Below are 21,535 nucleotides of genomic sequence, written 5' to 3'. Positions count from 1 at the left end.
TACATCCACACAGTTTTGAAAGTCCCCAATTTACATTGATGAGTACGGCGGAGTGAGCTTTTTGCCAAACAGCTGCGATTTCAACATGCTCCGCTCGCTACAGTGATTCTCTCGTAGACGGTGGCGCCAATGCTACCTCTAGTGTGTTATTTACTAACTCTATGCACAGATCCACGTAACTGTAAATAAATTTGAAACTACTGGCTCAATGCTCAAAAAGCATGCGCGTGCACGAATAGTTGTAACAGGGGAAAAACTTGAACGGTTACCGAATGAATAACTGACAAAATTATCGTAACAAGTAGGGGTTTCGGTTTCTTCTGCACACAGAGCTACAAAGCTGTTACACATCAAACCGTACAGGTTTACATTGTTCAAAACCTGCTGATCCAGCCACAAGAGTGAGATCACATCAATTAATCACTACTGATCTGCATTTAGGGCAGTCGCCCAGATGGCAGATTCCCCGTGTTTTCCTAGCCTTTTCTTAAACGATTGCTAATAAATTGGAAATTTATTTAACATCTCCCTTGGAAAGTTATTCCAATCCTAACTCCCCTTCCTATAAACGAATATTTGCTCCAATGTGTCCTCCTTTGAGTGGTATCTTGCATCGTTGAATGATCGTTTATTCGACCCACAGCTTGTGTTCTTTGCAGATGAGGCTTGGTTTTGAACCATCCTGTTCATTGGGACAATTTTATTAATTTTAGTATTGGATATCAGTATCACACAAGGCCACCCACGAAGCCATTGTCTTACAGTATATGTCATAAAGGAGTCCAGAAGTAGCGTTCTTGTGTGAAGTGAGCGCGAGCGTCATTATGAGAAATCTCCAGAAACTCATTAAAAGGAGTTATGTCCCAAGCCAAGCCTCTTGATGAAGATTGGGGACGCTTCCCAGATCCCGGCAAAACTTATATTAGGAGGGAAGAAAGAATTAAATTAATATCTTTGGTTACGGAAGAGTTGCATTGGATTTGAGACAAGAATTGCAACCTGTATAAGTTCTGCTTTATTTTGATATGCATTAGGGCTGCATTCATAAATACATTCGTTAATTAGAGCTCATGATATACTTAATGCGGGAAAAACTTCGCGGGCGCGCGCAGATTGCACGCGATCAAGCGGCGTGATGACGCTATACGGGATTATAAAATAAGGCCGCCTGGCATATCAGGCTCATTCTTGGACCAGAAGGCCGCTTGAACGAGTCGTCATACTGCGTGTTGGTACTGAGAACAACGCTTTGTCTTCGAGGTGCACAGACGACTGGTACTGCTATATCTGCGAGGAAGTAAGTAATCTACTTGAATATTCAGCTGAATTTAAGATTTTACCTGTGAGAATATGCTATGGGGAGATGAGGTACTGCTTATAAGAGACTAATGAACTAGTAGCTTCATATTTCTGTGAGGTCAAGTTATGACTGACGAACTGCTAGAATTAGGATTGGCTCAGGATAGGAATTCTGAAACGACATGTCCGAGTGAAGGGATGAAGTAACAATGACCTAAAGTAGTGAAGAAACTGTGTACCAGGTTTAAAACTCTGAACGAGACTTGGTCAATGTGACGTGTGAGACACGATAGTAGTGGAAACAGGCATCGAGTTTGGACAGTCTGTAATATATGAATTTATTTTCAGTAACCCCAGCATCAAGTCAGAACGAGTGGTTGACATCATCATTGCAAGGAAGCCACAACCAGGAGCAGAAGCCAACACGACAACGGGCATCGATCCAGGAACGTTGGGAGCACCTGATCAGCGCGACGTCGAAGGGGACACCTTCCAACTACAGAGGGAGCAGTACGAAGACGCCACACAAGAAAGAATGTCTCCAAGTGGTCAACAGTATCTGATGCCAGCGCCGCAGTCTATCATGATGTGGTAGATTCAGTGGTCCACAGGGAGGGCCGCTCCGTAATGTCATCGATAACATAAGGTCAGAGCTTTCCAATTCTGTTTCAAGCATGTCATTTAAATTTAGATAGGAATATGGGGGCCGTCAGTCAACAGATTAGTTATGGTAGGAAAATTTTCCTTGTAATTTAGAGCTAGGCCTCAAGCTCGAACCCCGTACGTTAAGGTAGATGATATTTGTAGATTCTTTGTTGGCGTGTGTATTTTATTTCGATGGTATTATTTTACGTATGTGTGATGTTATGGGTCTGATCGAACTCCTTTTGGTCATAGGTTAGTCTTACAGACAGGTACTTTTTATATCGCATTTAGGCATTTGTTTCTGCAGACGTAGATACGTATCGTTGAGACCAGCATGAACCCGTAAATTCACCCAGATTCACTAATAGAGCGAGAGAGTCCGAATATTTGAGAGATATGAGCCCAGGAGAGGCAGAAGTAAGATTTGCAATTGATATGAGAGAGCCCAGCACAGCTGAGAGTATGTATTGGAGATGCCTAGTATGGCCATGTGACTATCGCTTAATGATTAGTGTTTTTGTAGCACCAAGGTTGAGCCCATGAGAGGCGAAAGTAAGATTTGCGATACTGCTGGTGATATTGAGACGAGGGCAGAGAGCCCAGGTGTATTTAAAAGAGGGCTTTTAGCAGCAGATTACGTGAGGTGTTTCTTTTGAAAGGCGAGATTTTTTAGCCTGCCGCCCCAGATGAGCTCATAAATTAGGGGGACTGCCGCGAGTGAAGTGGTGAGGGTGAAGGTCGTTGAACTTGACGTCACAGGCTTGAGAATTGGTTTTTGTCGTCTGCAGCTTGTCAAGAGTGCGAAGGGGAGGAGGACCGTGATGTTTGAAAGCAGGAAGAGATCTCTTTTATGTCCTATTTGTTTTACGTAAATTTTTAACACTGGCCCGTTTGATACTGACACCCATGTATATGTTGATTGTGTCCTATTTATATTGTTTGCATAGGTATCTTTGACGCCTTACTCGTCATGGGACTAGGGTTCGTGACCGAGTCAGGTCATTGTACATTTTGTGGTGATTTTTGTTTGCACCGGGGTTCGACGGTACGAGGCATAGTAAATTTTAATGGGTGTCATTCAGTTATGTGTATTTCAGCAGATATCCATTCTCCTAGAGTTCGTTACTTACACTATTGTAACATGCTTGTTACAGAACAGCGGTTTTCGTGAAGGCAGCGAACTGGTTGTCATCGGCTCAGCGTTATGTTACCCTATCATATTGAAAGCTCTTTCATTTGTAAATAATTCAATTTTATGTAATAAATCCCTATTTGTTAAACTTTGAATGCAGCGATGTTTTCTGTTAGATATTTTATTTTATTTTGACTTAGCGAATTCTTACCTGAGTAGGCACATGTCCTAGTGCTTTATCTTTATGTTGCCCCGTTATCCCCATGTTATCCCTGAGAAGAGCGCTTATCCGGCTGAGTGAAGAGGACTGTGTTCAGGTAAGACTATGTGCACCAGCTCACGTCTGTGAGAGTTCTTTCACTACTGTACTCTGGGTTCGAGACCGGCTTTCGCCTGACCGGAACTTTAGAGTCCAGTAGGGCACAGTTTCACCTGAATAGTCGTGGTAACAGTCCTAACTCTCGCTATGGGCGTGCAGAAAATCCTAATTGTGTTTATGAAGTCCCTCATTATGACAGGAAGATTGGTGTTTGGTGTGCTGTTAGTGCAAGACGAATAACCGGGCCTATCGGAATCGGAGGTAAGGCTTTTTGCGGATGATATTTATCACTCTATAGAGAATAACAAGTTACAAGATTGTGAGCAACTGCAACGTGACCTCGAAAATGTTGTGAGATGGACAGCAGGCAATGGTATATTGATAAACGGGGTTAAAAGTCAGGTTGTGAGTTTTACAAGTAGGAAAAGTCCTCAGTTTTAATTACTGCGTTGATGGGGTGAAAGTTCCTTTTGGGGATCATTGTAAGTATCTAGGTGTTAATATAAGGAAAGATCTTCATTGGGGTAATCACATAAATGGGATTGTAAATAAAGGGTACAGATCTCTGCACATGGTTATAAGGGTGTTTAGGGGTTGTAGTAAGGATGTAAAGGAGAGGGCATATAAGTCTCTGGTAAGACCCCAACTAGAGTATGGTTCCAGTGTATGGGACCCTCACCAGGATTACCTGATTCAAGAACTGGAAAAAATCCAAAGAAAAGCAGCTCGATTTGTTCTGGGCGATTTCCGACAAAAGAGTAGCGTTACAAAAATGTTGCAATGTTTGGGTTGGGAAGAATTGAGAGAAAGAAGAAGAGCTGCTCGACTAAGTGGTATGTTCCGGGCTGTCAGCGGAGAGATGGCGTGGAATGACATTAGTAGACGAGTAAGTTTGAATGGCGTTTATAAAAGTAGGAAAGATCACAATATGAAGATAAAGTTGGAATTCAAGAGGACAAACTGGGGCAAATATTCATTTATAGGAAGGGGAGTTAGGGATTGGAATAACTTACCAAGGGAGATATTCAAGAAATTTCCAATTTCTTTGAAATCATTTAGGAAAAGGCTAGGAAAACAACAAATAGGGAATCTGCCACCTGGGCGACTGCTCTAAATGCAGATCAGTATTGATTGATTGATGATTGATATTTTATTCGAGACTACAGTTAATACAGAGGGGTACCAAGATGACATTTTGACACCGTTCTCCCGTCAATTAACTGAAAAAGAAAAATCGCGTGCGTCATTTCCACAAGATTCAATCCCTGCTCATACAGCAGAAGATTCCCTTCTCACAATCTCGAAGTGTTTGCAGATAGTGTGATCAGTACTGCGGTATTTCCCCCTCGTTCTCCAGATCTAACAGCGTGTGATTTTCACTTGTGGGGTAAACAGAGAGAAAGTGTATCTAACAAATCCTCACATTGAAGGAACTGAAAGAAGACATTCAATGAAATCGGAAACATTACAGTGGCATGACTCGCGTCAGCCAGAATGTGGTTACCAGATGCAATCCTTTATAACCCAGAAAGGACGACACTTCCAGCATCTTTTAAAAGGTAAGATATAAGATTGTATACACGCTTAAAAGCAGGGCGGTCGCGCGCGACGTAACTTCGGCTAAGGCAACTGCCGTAGTACAGAGTACTAAAACCGTTCTGTGATCGTTTATATGGGAGACCCCTGTATGTATCTTTTTTTTCGGTCTCACTTTCTGCACCCTGATCTATCCTCCTCGGAAGGTGTACCGTAGCGGCTAGCACCGTAACTGTGACTGTGCAGCCCTCGGACCGATATCCAGCTCGTGAGGACGAGTTTCGGTCTCTCTACGGGCAGGATGACTGCAGCAGGTTGTGCTTTACCACCTGTCGGAGACTGCACGAACTGCTGAGATGTTGGTCGACATTTTGACGAGGAAAGGCCTCTGTGATCGTTGAGTATTCCACCGAAAGGCTGGCCCACGACGACTAGGCTATGAACGTGGACATTCTCATGGTTTTAAACAAACAAACAAACAAACAAACACACAAATAAATGCTCCATCAACTGCCACAGATGGTCTAGGAGTCACTGAAGAGGCACAGGCTACTAGGAAAATGAGCAGAGACTGCGATTACTTATACATCAGGGTGACTAGGCGTCCCGTTTTTCGCAAATTGTTCCGAGAAAGTTTTTCGGGACGCTTTTAAGTGTCCTAGTATATGGTCACTATCTTGAAAATAATTCTTGTGAAGCTTTAAGGTTTCATCGTCCAACAGGGACACTATCATGAGCAACTCGCGAGTCAATAATATTGTTAATCTGCGACACTAGATCGTAGCCTTCGAGACCCTTAAATGTCAATCTCGACACCCAGGAACGTCTCTTGGCGTTCTGCAACTTTCGCTTCTTCGTTCCTCGTCGCCAGATTCCGATCGCATTTCTGATTTCAGCTTCGTACCTAATTAATATTGTAGTTACTTTTTGAATCACAGGAGTACATTCCTAAAGGGAAAATGTAGAATATCTCACATGAACGTTGCTAATATTTCCAAAATCTTAAGAGTTCGTGTTCCAGGGACAACTGCATCTATTCACTGCATCTTCAGTCTAATGAAAATAATAAAGTAATTTAATGTAGATATTTGAAATCTTAACTTAAAAAACTCACTTCAGTCGGTTGTCCCGAGATTGTTTTTCCGTGATTTTCTATTCTCCTGCACTAAGGTGAATAATGGGACAGTTCCTAGTACAGACTCCGGCCGCCAACCCTCTCACCTCGGAACATCAAAAACCATATTAAAATTCGCTGGCCTAAGAGACTGCGTTAGCGTCTGGGAGGCCCGCAGTTCTCTTAAGGGACGGAATGAAAGGTTGTGGTAATTAGAACAGGTGGGTGTGGGAGAGTAATGTTTGAGTAGTGAGTGGCGAGAGTGGGTCTCGTGGCGGGATGTTGGAGCAGCTGGTAGTTTGTGGTTTGTGTTTAGCTGTATTGTGTAACTGTTTTGCCGAGTGATATGTTTAGTTCAGTGTGTTTAGGAGTCTTGTAAGTTGATTGTGCGACCTATCGGCCTTGTCTGGAGTCTAGCCAAGGGTACATTCTTCGTGAGAGCCAACGCTCGTGTGTTCGAACTCAATTACATGGAAGCTAATGTGTGAAGTAACTGCTTCGTACAAAGGCAAGCGAAAATGAGAGATCTGTCAAGATTACGGAGGAATCGCCCGTTCCAGGTAAAAATCAGCAAGCCGGAAACCTGCTGTGAGGACAAGAGGGATTTGTAAATAGTCACTAGTTAGTTAAATGTCGTTCACTGTCAAGTAAAATTGTGTGCGATAATCATCCAAGATTAAATTCGTCCAATAAAACTGTTTTCATTTGTAACAGTAAGAATATTGTTATCCACTGACGTTAATCATAAGCTGTACCTTAACCTGCAAAAATTCAATAAAATTCTTCGTTCTTTCGAACTAAAATGTTCTTTATATAAAAACAAAGCAGGCTTGTCTTAGGCTGGTCTGAACTCAGATTTCGAAGGTAACAGGTTCGGTCTCTGCTAAGATCGGTAACATATGATGCTGTCTAAATGGTGCAACTCTGGTTGTATCGTTGGATTTAAACACACTGAATAACTCCCATAGGCACTAGCCGGGATTTTTATTCATAAGAGTTCTTCAGTGTGCTGGGATTCGAACCACGGTCGCCTTAATGAGACGGCAGTGGCTATGCCACTCTGCTAACACGCTCCATGAACATTAATATCAGAAAAAATAGAGTTCTTTCTTATTGCTAGTCTCATTCAAAAGGATGGAACTTACCTTTAGTTTGTCGAAAGCCCCGTAGCCTGTAAGGACAACTGACTTAACTGTGCGAGGTGGTGCTGGTTTTGGTGGCGCCTGCGGTTCGGGTGGTGGCTCTACAGCTTCTGTCACTTCAGCAGCCACCTCACTCACTACTTGGCTCTCCGGCTGTGGGGACGCCATGATGAACACCTGTTGGAAGCACAGTATGTGTTAATCCACCATTCAACATCTGAGCACACAATCCACATACAATGCCACTCTCACTATCTGAATTAACACACTACCGTGACTGCATGGCTTGCATTCTGGCCTCGAAACGAGCAGTCCTGTCCATTTTTGCTTTGACGTCTGTGCGCTGGACACAGACCATTCTCATACACCTGTACGCCTAAATAGACTACGTCGAACAGTCAATGATACGCATTCAGGGTCATCACCCAGGTGGCAGATCCCCTATCAGTTATATTTTGAAAGCACTTAGTAATTTATCGAACATTTCTCGTAATTATTCCAATTTCTTGCTCCTCGTCCTGGAAATGAATATTTGCCTCAATTTGTCTTCTTAATTCAGATTAGGATCTTTTCTACTTTTAAAAGGCTCGCTGAAGCATATTCGTCTACTACGTCATTCCACGCCATCTCTCCACTGAAATGAAATGCCGAATAGCTTGTCCGAGGACATGTTCGGCTCGTCAGGTGAAGGTCTTTCCGACTTGACTCCCGTAGGCGACCTGCGCGTCGTGACGAGGATGAAATGATCATGAAGACAACACATACACCCATCCCCATTCCAGCGATTTAACCAATGATGGTTAAAATTCCCGACCCTGTCGGGAATCGAACCCGGGACCCCTGTCCCAAAGGGAACATAGCCCACCGCTTATTCGCGCATTAACCCCACACTAGTTTTCGATATATTAAGTCATGTGTACCAACTTTGGTTGACCGGGCGAGTTGGCCGTGCGGTTAGGGAGGCGCAGCTGTGTGCTTGCATACGGGAGATAGTGGGTTCGATCCCTACTGTCTGTAGCCCTGAAGATTGTTTTCCGTGGTTTCCCATTTTCAAACCAGGCAAATGCTGAGGCTGTACTAAATAAGGCCACCGTCGCCCTTCCCACTCCTAGGCCTTCCCTATCGCATCGTCGTTGTAAGACTTATCTAACGGTTCGACGTAAAGCAAACTGAACAAGAAAACTTTGAGAGCTGTACTGTAAAGTACACACATTCATCCATAATGTGGGTCTTTTAGGACATTTTCTTTTTACACCGCTTCTCACCCCAATGCTGCTGGGGACAAACTGGACTGTCATTGGAGTGTCAGTATTCATCTTAACGACTCCAAAAACTGAGGTTTTTACGTTAATACTGTAATTTTTTGCAGATATTAAGTCCTGTGTACATAGTTTGGTTTAGAGCTATGCTAGAACACACACACACACACACACACACACACACACACACACACACACATCCATAATCTCTATTTCAGAACATTCTTTTTCATCCCTTCTAATCCCTATTCCGATCGAGGCTCATCTTTGACTTAACGGCATCCGGAGAACAACAGTTCATCTCAGCGATCCCGAAAACTATGGATTCGACACAAATAGCTATAGTTTTCGATTTCTTTACATTGCACCCCTACCCTGAAGGTGTTAGGGGTCTCTTATCCCCCCCCCCCAGTACTTTTCCAGATAGTAATTGAAACTAATCAGTTTTGGTTGAGAAATGTGAACACACACGGACGTCCATTATATCTGTCAGTCTGGACATTTTCTTTTTCACTCTTTCTCACCCATTACGCCAAACGAGTTAACAAAGATCCGGAGTGAGATTATTCATCTTAGTGCCTTCGAAAAACTATGCATTCGACACTCCTTTCCATCTCATCCCCTCTCACCCCCAACCCTAAGGGTGCTAGGGGTGTCTTACTCCAACGCCGTTAGTCTCCTGATAGCCATTAAGTGTACAAAGTTGGGTTGCAATCGCTCCAGTAGTCCCGATAACTATGGATTCTTCAACACTAATATCGGTCGTTTTTATTTATATTTCCCCCCCCCCATTCCTAGGTGTTTTGGCGTGTCTTGCTCCCCACAGTATTTTTTTTTCAGATAGTAATATTTGTACTGTGTTTAGTTTGCAGCTATGCTGAAACACACACACACGCCCATCATCTTACTCTGTAAGAAATTAAGATTATAAGTAGTCGAAATGAGGTGAAGGTGGCCCTCGGAATGAAACTTGTAGCTTTTACACAAACTGCACACTGGAATATTTGAACAATGCTGAAGTAGAAGAGTGACAAAAGCAATAATGGAGTCCAAAGGAGGTAAAATCCGAGCAGCAAGGAAAAATCCGGAAAGAGGCCAAAGTACTGGTACAGAACAGAGTTCTTGAGGCAAGCTTTCATGAAGGCTCTATGCTACCCAGGAGTGTAAGTACTACTAATATGAAACAGTAGCTTTAGAAACAACGCAAAATCAGATAAAAGCATATTTGCGAAGAATATATTCATTAACCTGTTCAGAGAGCTTTCCTTAAATCGAGCTATTACTTCATCCTCTTTCGCAGATGTGCAGTGATTTGAAAAGAGAACATTCTTTACATTTAATATCCCTCCTCCAATATAGAGCTCCTGTAAAAATAAAAAAGCTTACATTTTACGTAGTTCATTGTTTTGCAGCCACAGTCCATGGCATCGCATCTCATTATGAAATAAATATTATACAGCAATATTCAAAGCCTGTGTTACGGAGAGGGAGAGAGAAGACCGTGACAGCGGTGTTGAATTTTAGATAAGGTTTTGTGTAGTTAATGGTATATAAAACACTGCATTTCAAGCTCATAAAACAGAATAACAAATTATACAGCACTTACTGCGACTGAAACTGAAGAACAGGTTGGGTTCTACGTTTATTAATTCATAAACACACATGAGCGTGCTGTTGTGATTGACGAGTTTATCAAAACTTTAAGGGAATGGACTAGGATAGTTGTTTCTAACCTTGTCCCACTTATTTACCCTTTTAAAATCCAGTTCTATGAATAATATCACATCTTGTGATACTGACACTTCAGTGCCCATTTCTGCGTAACACAGATAAATAAGGTCATTATTTACCGGGCGAGTTGGCCGTGTGGTTAGAGGCGCACGGCTGTGAGCTTGCGTCCGGGAGAAAGTGGGTTCGAATCCCACTGTCGGCAGTCCTGAAGATGGTTTTCCGTGGTTTCTCATTTTCACACCAGGCAAATGTACCTTAAGGCCACGGCCGCCTCCTTTTAACTCCTAGGCCTTTCCTACCCCATCGTCGCCATAAGACCTATCTGTGTCGGTGCGACGTAAAGCCACTAGAAAGTCATTATTTTGGAAAGAAAAATTAGGTCTACTGCACTAAAGTACAAACCAATAAAGGCGGCAACTCGCCAACAGAAGGGGCGGACTGCAAAGTGACTAAGATACATGTTGGGAAGGAGGTTATATAAACGCGGAGTAGTGTAGCAGTGTCAACATCTGCATACAGCACTCTTTAGCTCCTTTTTCGGTACTGAAATGGTCTTCAATACTACCCCTTTAATCCCTTTCTCCTTTTCAGTACTGGAGTTGGGCAGTGTTTATTATGTCGGGATACCATTTCTGTGCATGCGATGAACTCTAGGCGATATTTACTGTGTCAGGAAAAAAAAAAAAATCCACCTTGTGACAGGCAGCGACGTAGGCCCAATGAGCGTTCAGAGCCAATGTGAATTGTAAATGCATTGATAGTTAAATGAAGTATTCCTGGAAATCGGTGGATTCTAGAGAATTAAATGTTCAATAATTACGTATCAAGGTCCACCGGCTACAACGAAACTGAACTGCAAATGTTTCTGCAGTCTTTTTGTAGAAATACAAAAGAAGTTTCATATTTTGGAAATAAATTAAAGCAAAGGTAGAGCTAACCTAATAGGGAGAAGAGAACTGTTTTATTTTACGTTGACTGAACAGTTATCTGTCGTCAGATATACTAAAAGTCGCAGTGAATATATGACGAAGGTTTTAAAGGCTGAAGAATTCTTATTTGCTAATCGACTGCGTCGGAATTTGTACTTTACTTCGAACATGCGAGGGGTATGCTGAAGATAATCCTGTGTAATCTGTTCTGGGCGATTTCCGACAAAAGAGTAGCGTTACAGAAATGTTGCAATGTTTGGGATGGGAAGAATTGAGAGAAAGGAAAGCTGCTCGTCTAAGTGGTATGTTCCGAGCTGTCAGCGGAGAGATGGCGTGGAATGACATTAGTAGACGAATAAGTTTGAATGGCATTTATAAAAGTAGGAAAGATCACAATATGAAGATAAAGTTGGAATTCAAGAGGACAAACTGGGGCAAATATTCATTTATAGGAAGGGGGGTTAGGGATTGGAATAACTTACCAAAGGAGATGTTCAATAAATTTCGAATTTCTTTGAAATCATTTAGGAAAAGGCTAGGAAAGCAACAGATAGGGAATCTGCCACCTGCGCGACTGCCCTAAATGCAGATCAGTATCGACTGACTAAGTAAATGATTCAAGAGTAACATTCTTAATAACATTCTGTTAGTAACCGAGTTTCTTTTCAATTAAATTGAATTTAAGGCCACGATTTCTTCCTTCCCACTCCTAGCCTTTTCATATCCCATCGTTACCGTTAGACCTATCTGTGTCAGTGCGACGTAAAAATAATTGTAAATATATATAGGTACATTTTCTTATTTTTACAGCCTTCCTACAGCTGCGCAACACACCAAATGAAATCACATGAAATTTAAATTTCACCGTTAGGTATATTAGTAAGTTCCGAAAACAGTGGAGAACTTCCAGAAGCAGCCACAAATGTTTTATTTTAATTTTTCCTTCTGTTTTTCAAATGTTGTCATGTCCAAATCTAGATGCTCCCAAATGGAGATAGAGTTCGCTTCCTATTTCATAGCTTGTGGCTTCATCTTTCAAGCCTGTACAAGAGAGTCTTCTTTGGAACGAGCAATAACTCACGGTATTACCTGGTCACCACAGAAGATGACAGCGGGACAACAGCACTATCAATCCGCAGAGTAAAATATCACTTTGAAGAAAACACTGACGGGAAGGTATAGGAATGAGAAGGCAGATTTCGATGATACGTTATTTTTATCCTGGTCTCTTATTGCAAACTTAAAACATATGTAGCTTTTGTGAATACGATGGCAATTTTAATTGATAACTTGCATACTTAACCTCAGAGGAGTTAACGAGATGAAATTGATGTGATATATATCAGGAAGGGAGAGGGTGAAAACCCGGTGCCGGCACATAGCCTACTCCTGTTGAATAGCACGAAGGGGTCTGAATAAGGCTTAACGTCACATCAGATGGACGAATCACTAACAGCGTCATATGCCCTCACTCCATATAAGCACAGCGGACAGGTTTCAAATTTAACTCAGGCTTTTGGCACGCAATCTAGTGATTACAAATTGTATAACACCATCGCCGCTACCCTGCCGGCCAACATTCTGATGGTGATCTGTCATCCTCAGTAATGCGATTGTATGCAGCCATGTTTTGATTACTACTTGTCAAGCCTTCCTCTGATCATGGAATACAGTTTCCTCCTTGATACTCCCATTTTCTGACCTTCCCCAGCTTCTAATGATGTTTAAAGGGGCCTACCATCTAGGTCATCGCCCCTTAATGGTACGAAATGAGACGAAATGTAATGAAAAATTATAAGTCCAAAATCCTCCACTGAGCAGAATTCAAAACGTGAGGAAGAATGAATGGATGGATATGAATTTAAAACAATCAGTGGATCCGACCCGCAATGCTTCACAGTTACAGAAACTGACCGTAATAGTATTACTGACCAAGGAACTGCTTCTATAGCAGAATATTGAGTCGATGATGCTTGTCTAAAGGAGTCCAAAATCCAAGTCATCGGCCCCTCGTAATGGTACCTATCGCTAGGAAAGTAGAACCATGCATTTGTCATGTTGCAGTACTATTCAAAAGTAGCGTAGACTCGCGGTATTCCACACATGGTACTACTCACAGGTAATGAAATTCGCACACGTAATACAGACCTACTTGTTTCACACATTGCGGCGCCATTTACAGGCAACGCAAACCTATGGTGTTCATCACATACGTGTACTACCCACAGGGACTATCCCGTGATGTTCCTCATACAGTGGATACTAATCATAGGCAAGCCAGAACCATGGTGTCACTCTTGAAGTGGTACTAATCACAGGTACTGTAAAAGCCGGCAACGCACTCTGTAGCTACTAATCACAAGCCTATTTTAAGCGACCCATGGTGTTCCCCGCGTGGTGGTACTAATCACAAGTAGTTTCATAGTTAGTCGCCTCTCACGACAGGCAGGGGATATCGTGGGTTTATTCGTCTGCGTCCCCCACCGACAGGGGGTCCGCAGCTTCTAAATTAGATCAACAGATGCCAGAACGTTTCGTCTAACACGCTGGTAAGAGAAAACAGTCGACATACGCACAGTGTTTGAAAATGTTAAGAACCAGATACGCCCAAATGGTCGAGGCACAGTAAATACTGCATGGAAGGAAGTGTTTTAAACTACATTACGAATGAATTAATTATTATGTACCTGTATTATTACTGCGTTAGATGGGGTATGGGGATCACTAAGCACCTAGGCATTAATATAAGGAAAGATCATTGTGGTAATCCCGCGAACGGTATTGTAAATAAAGGTACAGACCTCTGCACATGGTTATGAGGGTACTGCATTTATGCCGGAAGTGATTTTCCAAAATCCAGGTCACCTGCCCCTCCTAATGGTATTAATCACTGGTAATGCAGAACCATGGTGTTCCTCGTGTACTGTATGTTGGGTATTCAGCCCGAAGGCTGGTTTGATCCTCTGCAACTCCGCCAACAGCTGTCAAATAGCCTAGGCGTCACTGAAGAGGCGTACTAGGGAAATGAGGAGTGAGGTAGTTTCCCGTTGCTTTCCTCACCGAGCCAGCCGCTGTTGTTGTTACATATCAGTCTGCCAAGCCCACTGAAATACATGCACCAACCGACTCTATGAGCGATATTTTCACACCGTTCATAACAGGGACTGGCTGCATAAGGAATGGTATTACTAGCATCACTCATACCTCAGTCACTTTCATATTGTCAAAGCAAAGGATGAGACAGATCAATGAAAGTAACAGATTTGATATAGCCCATAACAGAAAACATAGTGCACTGTAAACACTACTTCCGCCAGCAAAGTCATGTGTTCCTCATAGCGGTATACACTGGTGAAGCAGAACCATGGTGTTCCTCCTATAGTGGTAATAATCACTGGTAAAGGAGAACCATGGTGTTCCTCCTATAGTGGTAATAATCACTGGTAAAGGAGAACCATGGTGTTCCTCATAGTGGTACTAAACGCAGGTAATGCACCACTCACAGGTAACAAACCTATGGTAAGGGTACAACTGCTCACAAGCAACGCAGACCCATAGTGCTCCTCACAGTGGGATTAATCACTCTGCTACGAGATGTTTCCAACATTAAAGTTGAAAAACAAATACAGTACAGATGAATACATTGCGATCTGTATTTTACCAGACGAACGAACTAATTTGCTTTACTCCTTGTAACGAGCTATTCTTTTCTCGTTATAGTATCACGTTAGAACTCTGTCAACCAACCAGCCACTGTAGTGTCTCCTTCACGAACACTGCTGATCAGCTGTCGGCGCGGAAAATAAGCCCTGCTAATTACTAGTTCGACAGTGAGTAGCCGGATGGATCTGAATGACGACCGATGCTGAAGAACTTGGGATAATGGGCATGTTACATATGAACTGAAATACCAACTCTAAACGAATTAGTAACCATTGTTCTTTCGTTTTGGGCTACTATGGATCACCTTAATTCGAATTCAGCTTTATCTGTTTGTGGGCTTTAATCCTCGGCCAGTACTCCTCCATACTGCCACTCTGCAATCTCCTCTTCTGTCCACGGCGCTTGGGTACGGTATCTAACTTTTTCCTGAGACCCTGATACAAGGGACCGAAATTTTCCTGATCTCAAAAATTCTGATCTGATTGATCAATCTTCCCGGGTTAATTCTGTAGAGATGTCTGAATGGCTCTCCTCTTCCGGATGGTATCCGATATCTTTTCCATCTTGGGATTGTATAATAACTGTACCGGAGTTACATCTCCGTCCCGTTGAACTGCGCTCCTTCTAGAAGGCCATCTGTGCTGTGAATCCTAAATTATGTATCACAAGATACTTTGACCTTTAATCTTTAGATGTCTACTATCAGCGTGTGTGTCCCCTCTGGCGGGATTACGGACAATTACCCCTTAACGGAATTTCCTACTTTCAATGTACGTCGTTTGTGTTTTCCTGCATTTATTTCCATCACGTAACATCTTACAATATCGCAGTAGCGTGAATAGCGTACAATTTTATTTCACTGAACAGGTATTTTACGCAGTCCGATGTCAAGCACGCTAACTCCAGTCTGAGGCTACCGTAATAAAACGAGCAGATCTCGTTTACTGCCAATAATCTGAGGTTGTTCCTTTTTAACAAGTTTCATAAAGAAGATATGATAGAATTTCTTTAGAGCTTGTTCTATCCCACACCATCATCCTGCAAGTCATAAAATAAGTGGATTTTATTACGACCACTCATATCCTCAATAACCGAGAACGTTAAATCTCTGCTCAAGGTTCTGTAACAAATAAGTACCTAGGTATGAGTTTCCTTCGACAAGTATCGTCTCTCAGAACTCGTTCGAAGGACAGGTTTGTAATTCGGAGTTTTGAATTTAGATGTCTCCTGAAACAGTCATAAAGTACTTATATAATGAATGCCATTAGTAGGATAATTCCACCACAGCAAGTCTTAAGCCCAGTTTAGGGGGGGGGGGGCGAGGCGAACGATCGGCTGGCTTGTAAAGGGATCTGCTCGGGTAAGGTATAGTAACCTTACAGAAGAGTACCCGATCCTCCAGGCTGAGGACTGTGCTTGTGCAGATTGCCTATAAACCACTTATGAAAAAACCCAGCTAATTACTAGATGTCGACAGTAGCCGGATGTATCTTAACTTGGGTTAATGGGCATGTTACATTCGAACCTAAATATCACTACTACAGCATTGTAACAAATCGGTAACCATCAGCCAAATAAAATTTAAGATGGAGCAGGTTTTATGCCTAATTTCCGAGAATAAAAGAACGACACGTATAGGTCTCATCGCGACGATGGGATAGGAAAGGGCCAGGAGTGGGAAGGAAGCTGCGGTGGCCTATAGGTACATCCCCAGCATTTGCCTGGTGTGAAAATGGGAAACCATGGAAAACTATATTCAGGGCTTCCGATAGTGGGGCACGAACCCACTACCTCCCGGATACAAGCTCACAGCTGCGCGCCCCCAACCGCACGGCCAATTCGCCCGGTCACTGGATAACTAGGAGGACTTAACCCATTTTCCCCAATTTATTAGCGTCGGCACTTGAGTGGGGCTCAGTTTTACAGCTTTCCTGTTACCTGTGTGGACGGGTGTATTTACTGCTGTGTGTTTCTGTGGTGGTTATTAGTGTGATGCTTTTTATGTAGATGAAGAGAAGTATTGAGACTAACGCGAACTCCTAGCCCCCAAGCGAGAGGAATTAAACGTGCGAAGTTTAAAATCCCAGGTCCGTGTGGGAATGTAACCCAATGTCTATGAACTGAAGGCCAGTCCGCTGACCGATCAGTCCAGAAGCCAGACTCAAGCGAACTAATTTGGGAATTATTCTACCTACAAGGAGCCTCCGTGGCTCAGACGGCAGCGCGTCGGCCTCTCACCGCTGGATACCGTGGTTCAAATCCCGGTCATTCCATGTAAGATTTGTACTGGACAAAGCGGAGGCGGGACAGGTTTTTCTCCGGGTACTCCGGTTTTCCCTGTCATCTTTCATTCCAGCAACACTCTCCATTCTCATTTCGTAGCATCTATCATTCATTAATATATCACTTTGGGAGTGGCGACCCCATCGTAATAACAGCCTACATATGATTCAATCATTACATCCCTGACCCGGTCTCAAAGACTGGAAAACAGGTTGTAGGTTTTCATTTTTTCATTTTCTACCTACAAATGACGTGGTGGCAATTACACTGCTTTCGTCTCAACTACCTATCTTGAAATGATAGAAATCTCATTTTTTCATTATATTATTACAATTTTCATAACTGAGTGTGCTAATTCTGTTACGGTAACGTGCCTGCCTCTTATCCCGAGACCCCGCGTTAGATTCCCGACCAGGTCAAGGATTTTCATCTTGATTTGATGGCTGGTTCGAGCTCCACTCAGCCTACGTGATTACAATTGAAGATCTGACAGAGTGGGCACTGTCATGATAGCCCAGAGAAGATTTGTCGTGCCTGCCAACCACACGACACCTCGTAATCTGCAGGCCTTCGGGCTGAGCAGCTGTCGCTTGGTAGGCAATGACCCTTCGAGGCGGTTATGGTTTAGAATTCTGTGAATAAATTTTGCCACTTGATGCTTCCACGTCTGCTATATTGAAATCAAATGTAACAAAAACTTTCCAGTCTGTCAAACACACAATTTCAATATAAACGATAACACTATAAACATGCTTGTAAAAAAATTACACTATTATACACAGAATGACCTGCTTCGTTCTAAAAAGAACATCCTCAGATTCAATCAAATCACATAAAACATTCGTATACATGTACTGTACAGTCCTGAAATAGTGTTTGGTGACAACAGACTTAGTATCGGTGGTCTAGATAAGTACAGATAATACTTGTGAATTTATTATTTGTCAATACTGGTTTATATTATCACTAAACTATCATTGACAAGTTTACGCAACGCAAACACGAAACTACGATCTCCTGAACGAGAACTCTCAGCTACACGACGCGAAGCACGAAGTCAATTCGTTCGGCAAATAACCATTATCGCGGCCACTAAATTAGTCTGGTCAGAAATTACCCTGCTGTCAAGGTCATGTAGCAACTGGCGAAGAAATTTCTTAACTGCACACATTTCGAACCGCGAGGCAGTTTGCTCTTTCCCAAGCACCTGATATTACCTCCTAAATTATACTACAAACTTCAGCAAAGACAGACATTTCAGGGGTATAATCATTTTCCATGTCTCAGATCAACAGGCCAGAGTTGGATCCTCAAATAGCACCAAATGTTATGCGGTTATGAAAAAAAAATCCAAAACCAATGGTAGCGCCAAAATCAAGCGTACTACGCAAAATAAGGAGTGAGGTAGTTGGATTATTTTCCATATAAACAAATTTAATTATTGAGATTAAAAACCTGATCAAGTAAATTTAAATATGTACAAATCGTGTATTGACATTTTCAGTAAGCGGTCACGTTTGTTTCTTCAGCCAATAAAATGTCAGCGGGAAAAAGGTAGAAAATTTAACACTATCTGAAACATGTTTCCACGGGCCTTAGTTTTCTTGGAAAATGACCGGAAAAACTGCCATATAAATGTCGCTAGCTGAGGTCGTTCGTGTAGGGAGAGACTGACGATTTCAGGGTACAATAATTTTCCATGTCTGTCAAGTAAACAGGCCAGAGCTCAGAACACTTCAAATACTTTCGAATTACGTATTAATGCACAGCAGTTTTATTAACATTTTTATTTGTTTATGGTTTGCAATATAAATACTTTAATACTACAGGGTCTTTTTTTTTTTTTTTAATCTATTCAGGGGATTGTCGCTCGCCCGGTCGCCCGCGCTGCGAGCCTGTCTCCCGCTAAGCACTTTACCGCAACGCGCTTCTCGGCGCCACAAGTTCCCTCTGCTGCAGTCTACTGAGAGCTTTATCAGGGTAAGGTTCAGTTAAGTTTTCACGTGTTTAGCGCTCAGTGTGTTCCAACGCCATTTTCATTACGTCACCGAGTATGTATACATAATATCTTTATAAATTACAGGAAATTGTGTGCGGAAACACTGACTCAGTGCTGGGTGAGCGCTGTCAGCACTACGACAAAGTGCTTGGTGGGAGACGGGTTAGCAGCCCAGGTGACCGGGGGAGGCAATCCCCTGAATACATAAAAAAAAAAAAAGACCCAGTATATGCTGGACTGAGTAATACAGGAAAGATAACTACTTGAAAGAATATGTGGACTTAAGAGCGGACCGGCTTCGAGTAGACAGCACTGCGATCAGCGTTGCCAATGCGTGCTCGGATGTAAGAGACACCAACATCTGTCGCTTCGCGGTTCCCGTTGAAAGTCAGGTTGTGAGTTTCACAAATAGGAAAAGTCCTCTCAGTTTTAACTACTGCGTTGATGGGGTGAAAATTCCTTTTGGGGATCATGTAAGTAATTAGGTGTTAATATAAGGAAAGATCATTGGGGTAATCACATAAATGGGATTGTAAATAAAGGGTACAGATCTCTGCGCATGGTTATGAGGGTGTTTAGGGGTTGCTGTAAGGATGTAAAGGAGAGGGCATATTAGTCTCTGGTAAGACCCCAAATAGAGTATGGTTCCAGTGTATGGAACCCTCACCAGTATTACCCCATTCAAGAACTGGAAAAAATCCAAAGAAAAGCAGTTCGATTTGTTCTGGGTGATTTCCGACAAGAGAGTTGCGTTACAAAAATGCTGCAAAGTTTGGACTCTGAAGAACTGAAAGAAAGACGATGAGCTGCTCGACTAAGTGGTATGTTCCGAGCTCTCAGCGGAGAGATGGCGTAGAATGACATTAGTAGACGAGTAAGTTTGAGTGGCGTCTTTAAAAGTAGGAAAGATCACAATATGAAGATGAAGTTGGAATTAAAGAGGACAAATTGGGGAAAATATTCATTTATAGGAAGCGGAGTTAAGGACTGGAATAACTTACCAAGGGAGATGTTCAATAAATTTCCAATTTCTTTGAAATCATTTAAGAAAAGGCTAGGAAAACAAAGGGAATCTGCCACCTGGACGACTGCCCTAAACGCAGATCAACATTGATTGATTACAACCGCGTAGTTTTCCTCACCCGCCTAATTCAGTGGCAGTGGGTTTAGTTAGGTCGCACGACCACCATGCTGAAATGGCGATTACAAAGATAAAGTTTTGTGTCATGTTAACCATCCAGAGAAGTATTCACTTAATTTCGGCATGTCCGGTCAGTAGGTCAATAGGTCACGAGAGCGATCACGACTGTGGATATTATACTACCGTTATTGTTTACATATCCTGTTTTTCGCTTTTTTCACTATATCACAGTCATCACTACCATGCAATGTCCGGCTCCATGGCTGAAGTCGCGGGTCCGATTCCCGGCCGGATGAGATTTTAACCTTAAATGGCTCAATTCCTTGGCTCGGGGACTGGGTGTTTGTGCTGTCCCCAACATCCCTGCAACTCATACCACACACCACAATCCTTCACCACAATAACACGCATTTACCTACACATGCCAGATGCCCTCATCGGAGGGTCTGCCTTACAAGGGCTGCACCCGGCTAGAAATAGTCACACGAAATTGTTACTGGCATGCAGTAACAGGCAGTCACAGGAAAAATACGACTAATGTACCTGTAGTGAACGCGGACATTGCACATACAAGAGGGGAGCTAATTGTCGAGTGTGCTATAATACAGTAATAGGTCTCACAATCCGTGGTGTTCACAAAACACTGCTGGCCGCTGTACCCTGGGTCGATAGCAGTCAACAGTGAGCTCCACGTGTCTTGTTACACCCTGCGGTAGTAGGCCAATGTCCTCGCGCATTCTGCATTCAAATATAATCAACGCTCTGGAGAATAAAACTAATAAGTCATCGCATGTCTCATACGAATCTGCAACAAATAAGACCACATTAGCCTCTGCAAAGCGCAGCCCATACATTATATTTGAGACCTGAAAAATCTAGCGAAATGAAGGGAACCTAGACGTAAGAACCTACTCAAACCTAAATTACTTTTAAGTGGATTTTCGCAAGAACTTTTCATTTAATTTTCACAAAATTTGGCACACTTATTGCAAAATTTGTTTATAACCTACGTTTTTTTCACTGACCTTCAGTAAAAACTGAATTTTTCGGATAAAACAATATTAACGTTGTTTCACAATATCTAGAAGTCATTTCAGGCACATTTTTTTTTTGGAAAGTATTCCATGAAATATTCCACAATTTCACTAGATAATTTTTAACGATTTAGAACTATAATTCACAGAAAATATAGAACATTTATATTGCATCTTCCTGAAAAATATTTACAGTGTGATACATTATCGACTACATCAATTTTATGGCGACGATGGGAAAGGAAAGGGCTAGGACTGGGAAGGAAGCGGCCGTGGCCGTAGTTTAGGTACAGCCGCATCATTCGCCTG

At 42.4% G+C, this 21,535-nt stretch overlaps 1 protein-coding gene across 2 annotated transcripts in view; it reads right to left on the bottom strand.

Moving 5' to 3' along the window:
* LOC136858802 (synaptic vesicle membrane protein VAT-1 homolog) overlaps positions 1-21,535 on the bottom strand; it is a 208,906-nt gene that overhangs the window by 55,759 nt on the left and 131,612 nt on the right. For both annotated transcript variants that reach the window (XM_067138619.2, XM_067138620.2), the window contains exon 2: positions 7,191-7,364. In XM_067138619.2, coding sequence (XP_066994720.2) covers positions 7,191-7,355 — 165 coding nt within the window. In that variant the 5' untranslated portion in view covers positions 7,356-7,364. The remainder of the gene's footprint in view (positions 1-7,190; positions 7,365-21,535) is intronic.

Source organism: Anabrus simplex, chromosome 1 (genome assembly GCF_040414725.1).
Source record: "Anabrus simplex isolate iqAnaSimp1 chromosome 1, ASM4041472v1, whole genome shotgun sequence".
In the NCBI taxonomy this organism is placed as follows: Eukaryota; Metazoa; Arthropoda; class Insecta; order Orthoptera; family Tettigoniidae; genus Anabrus; species Anabrus simplex.
Note: the sequence above shows the minus strand (reverse complement) of the source record. Positions and strands in the feature narration are given on the sequence as shown.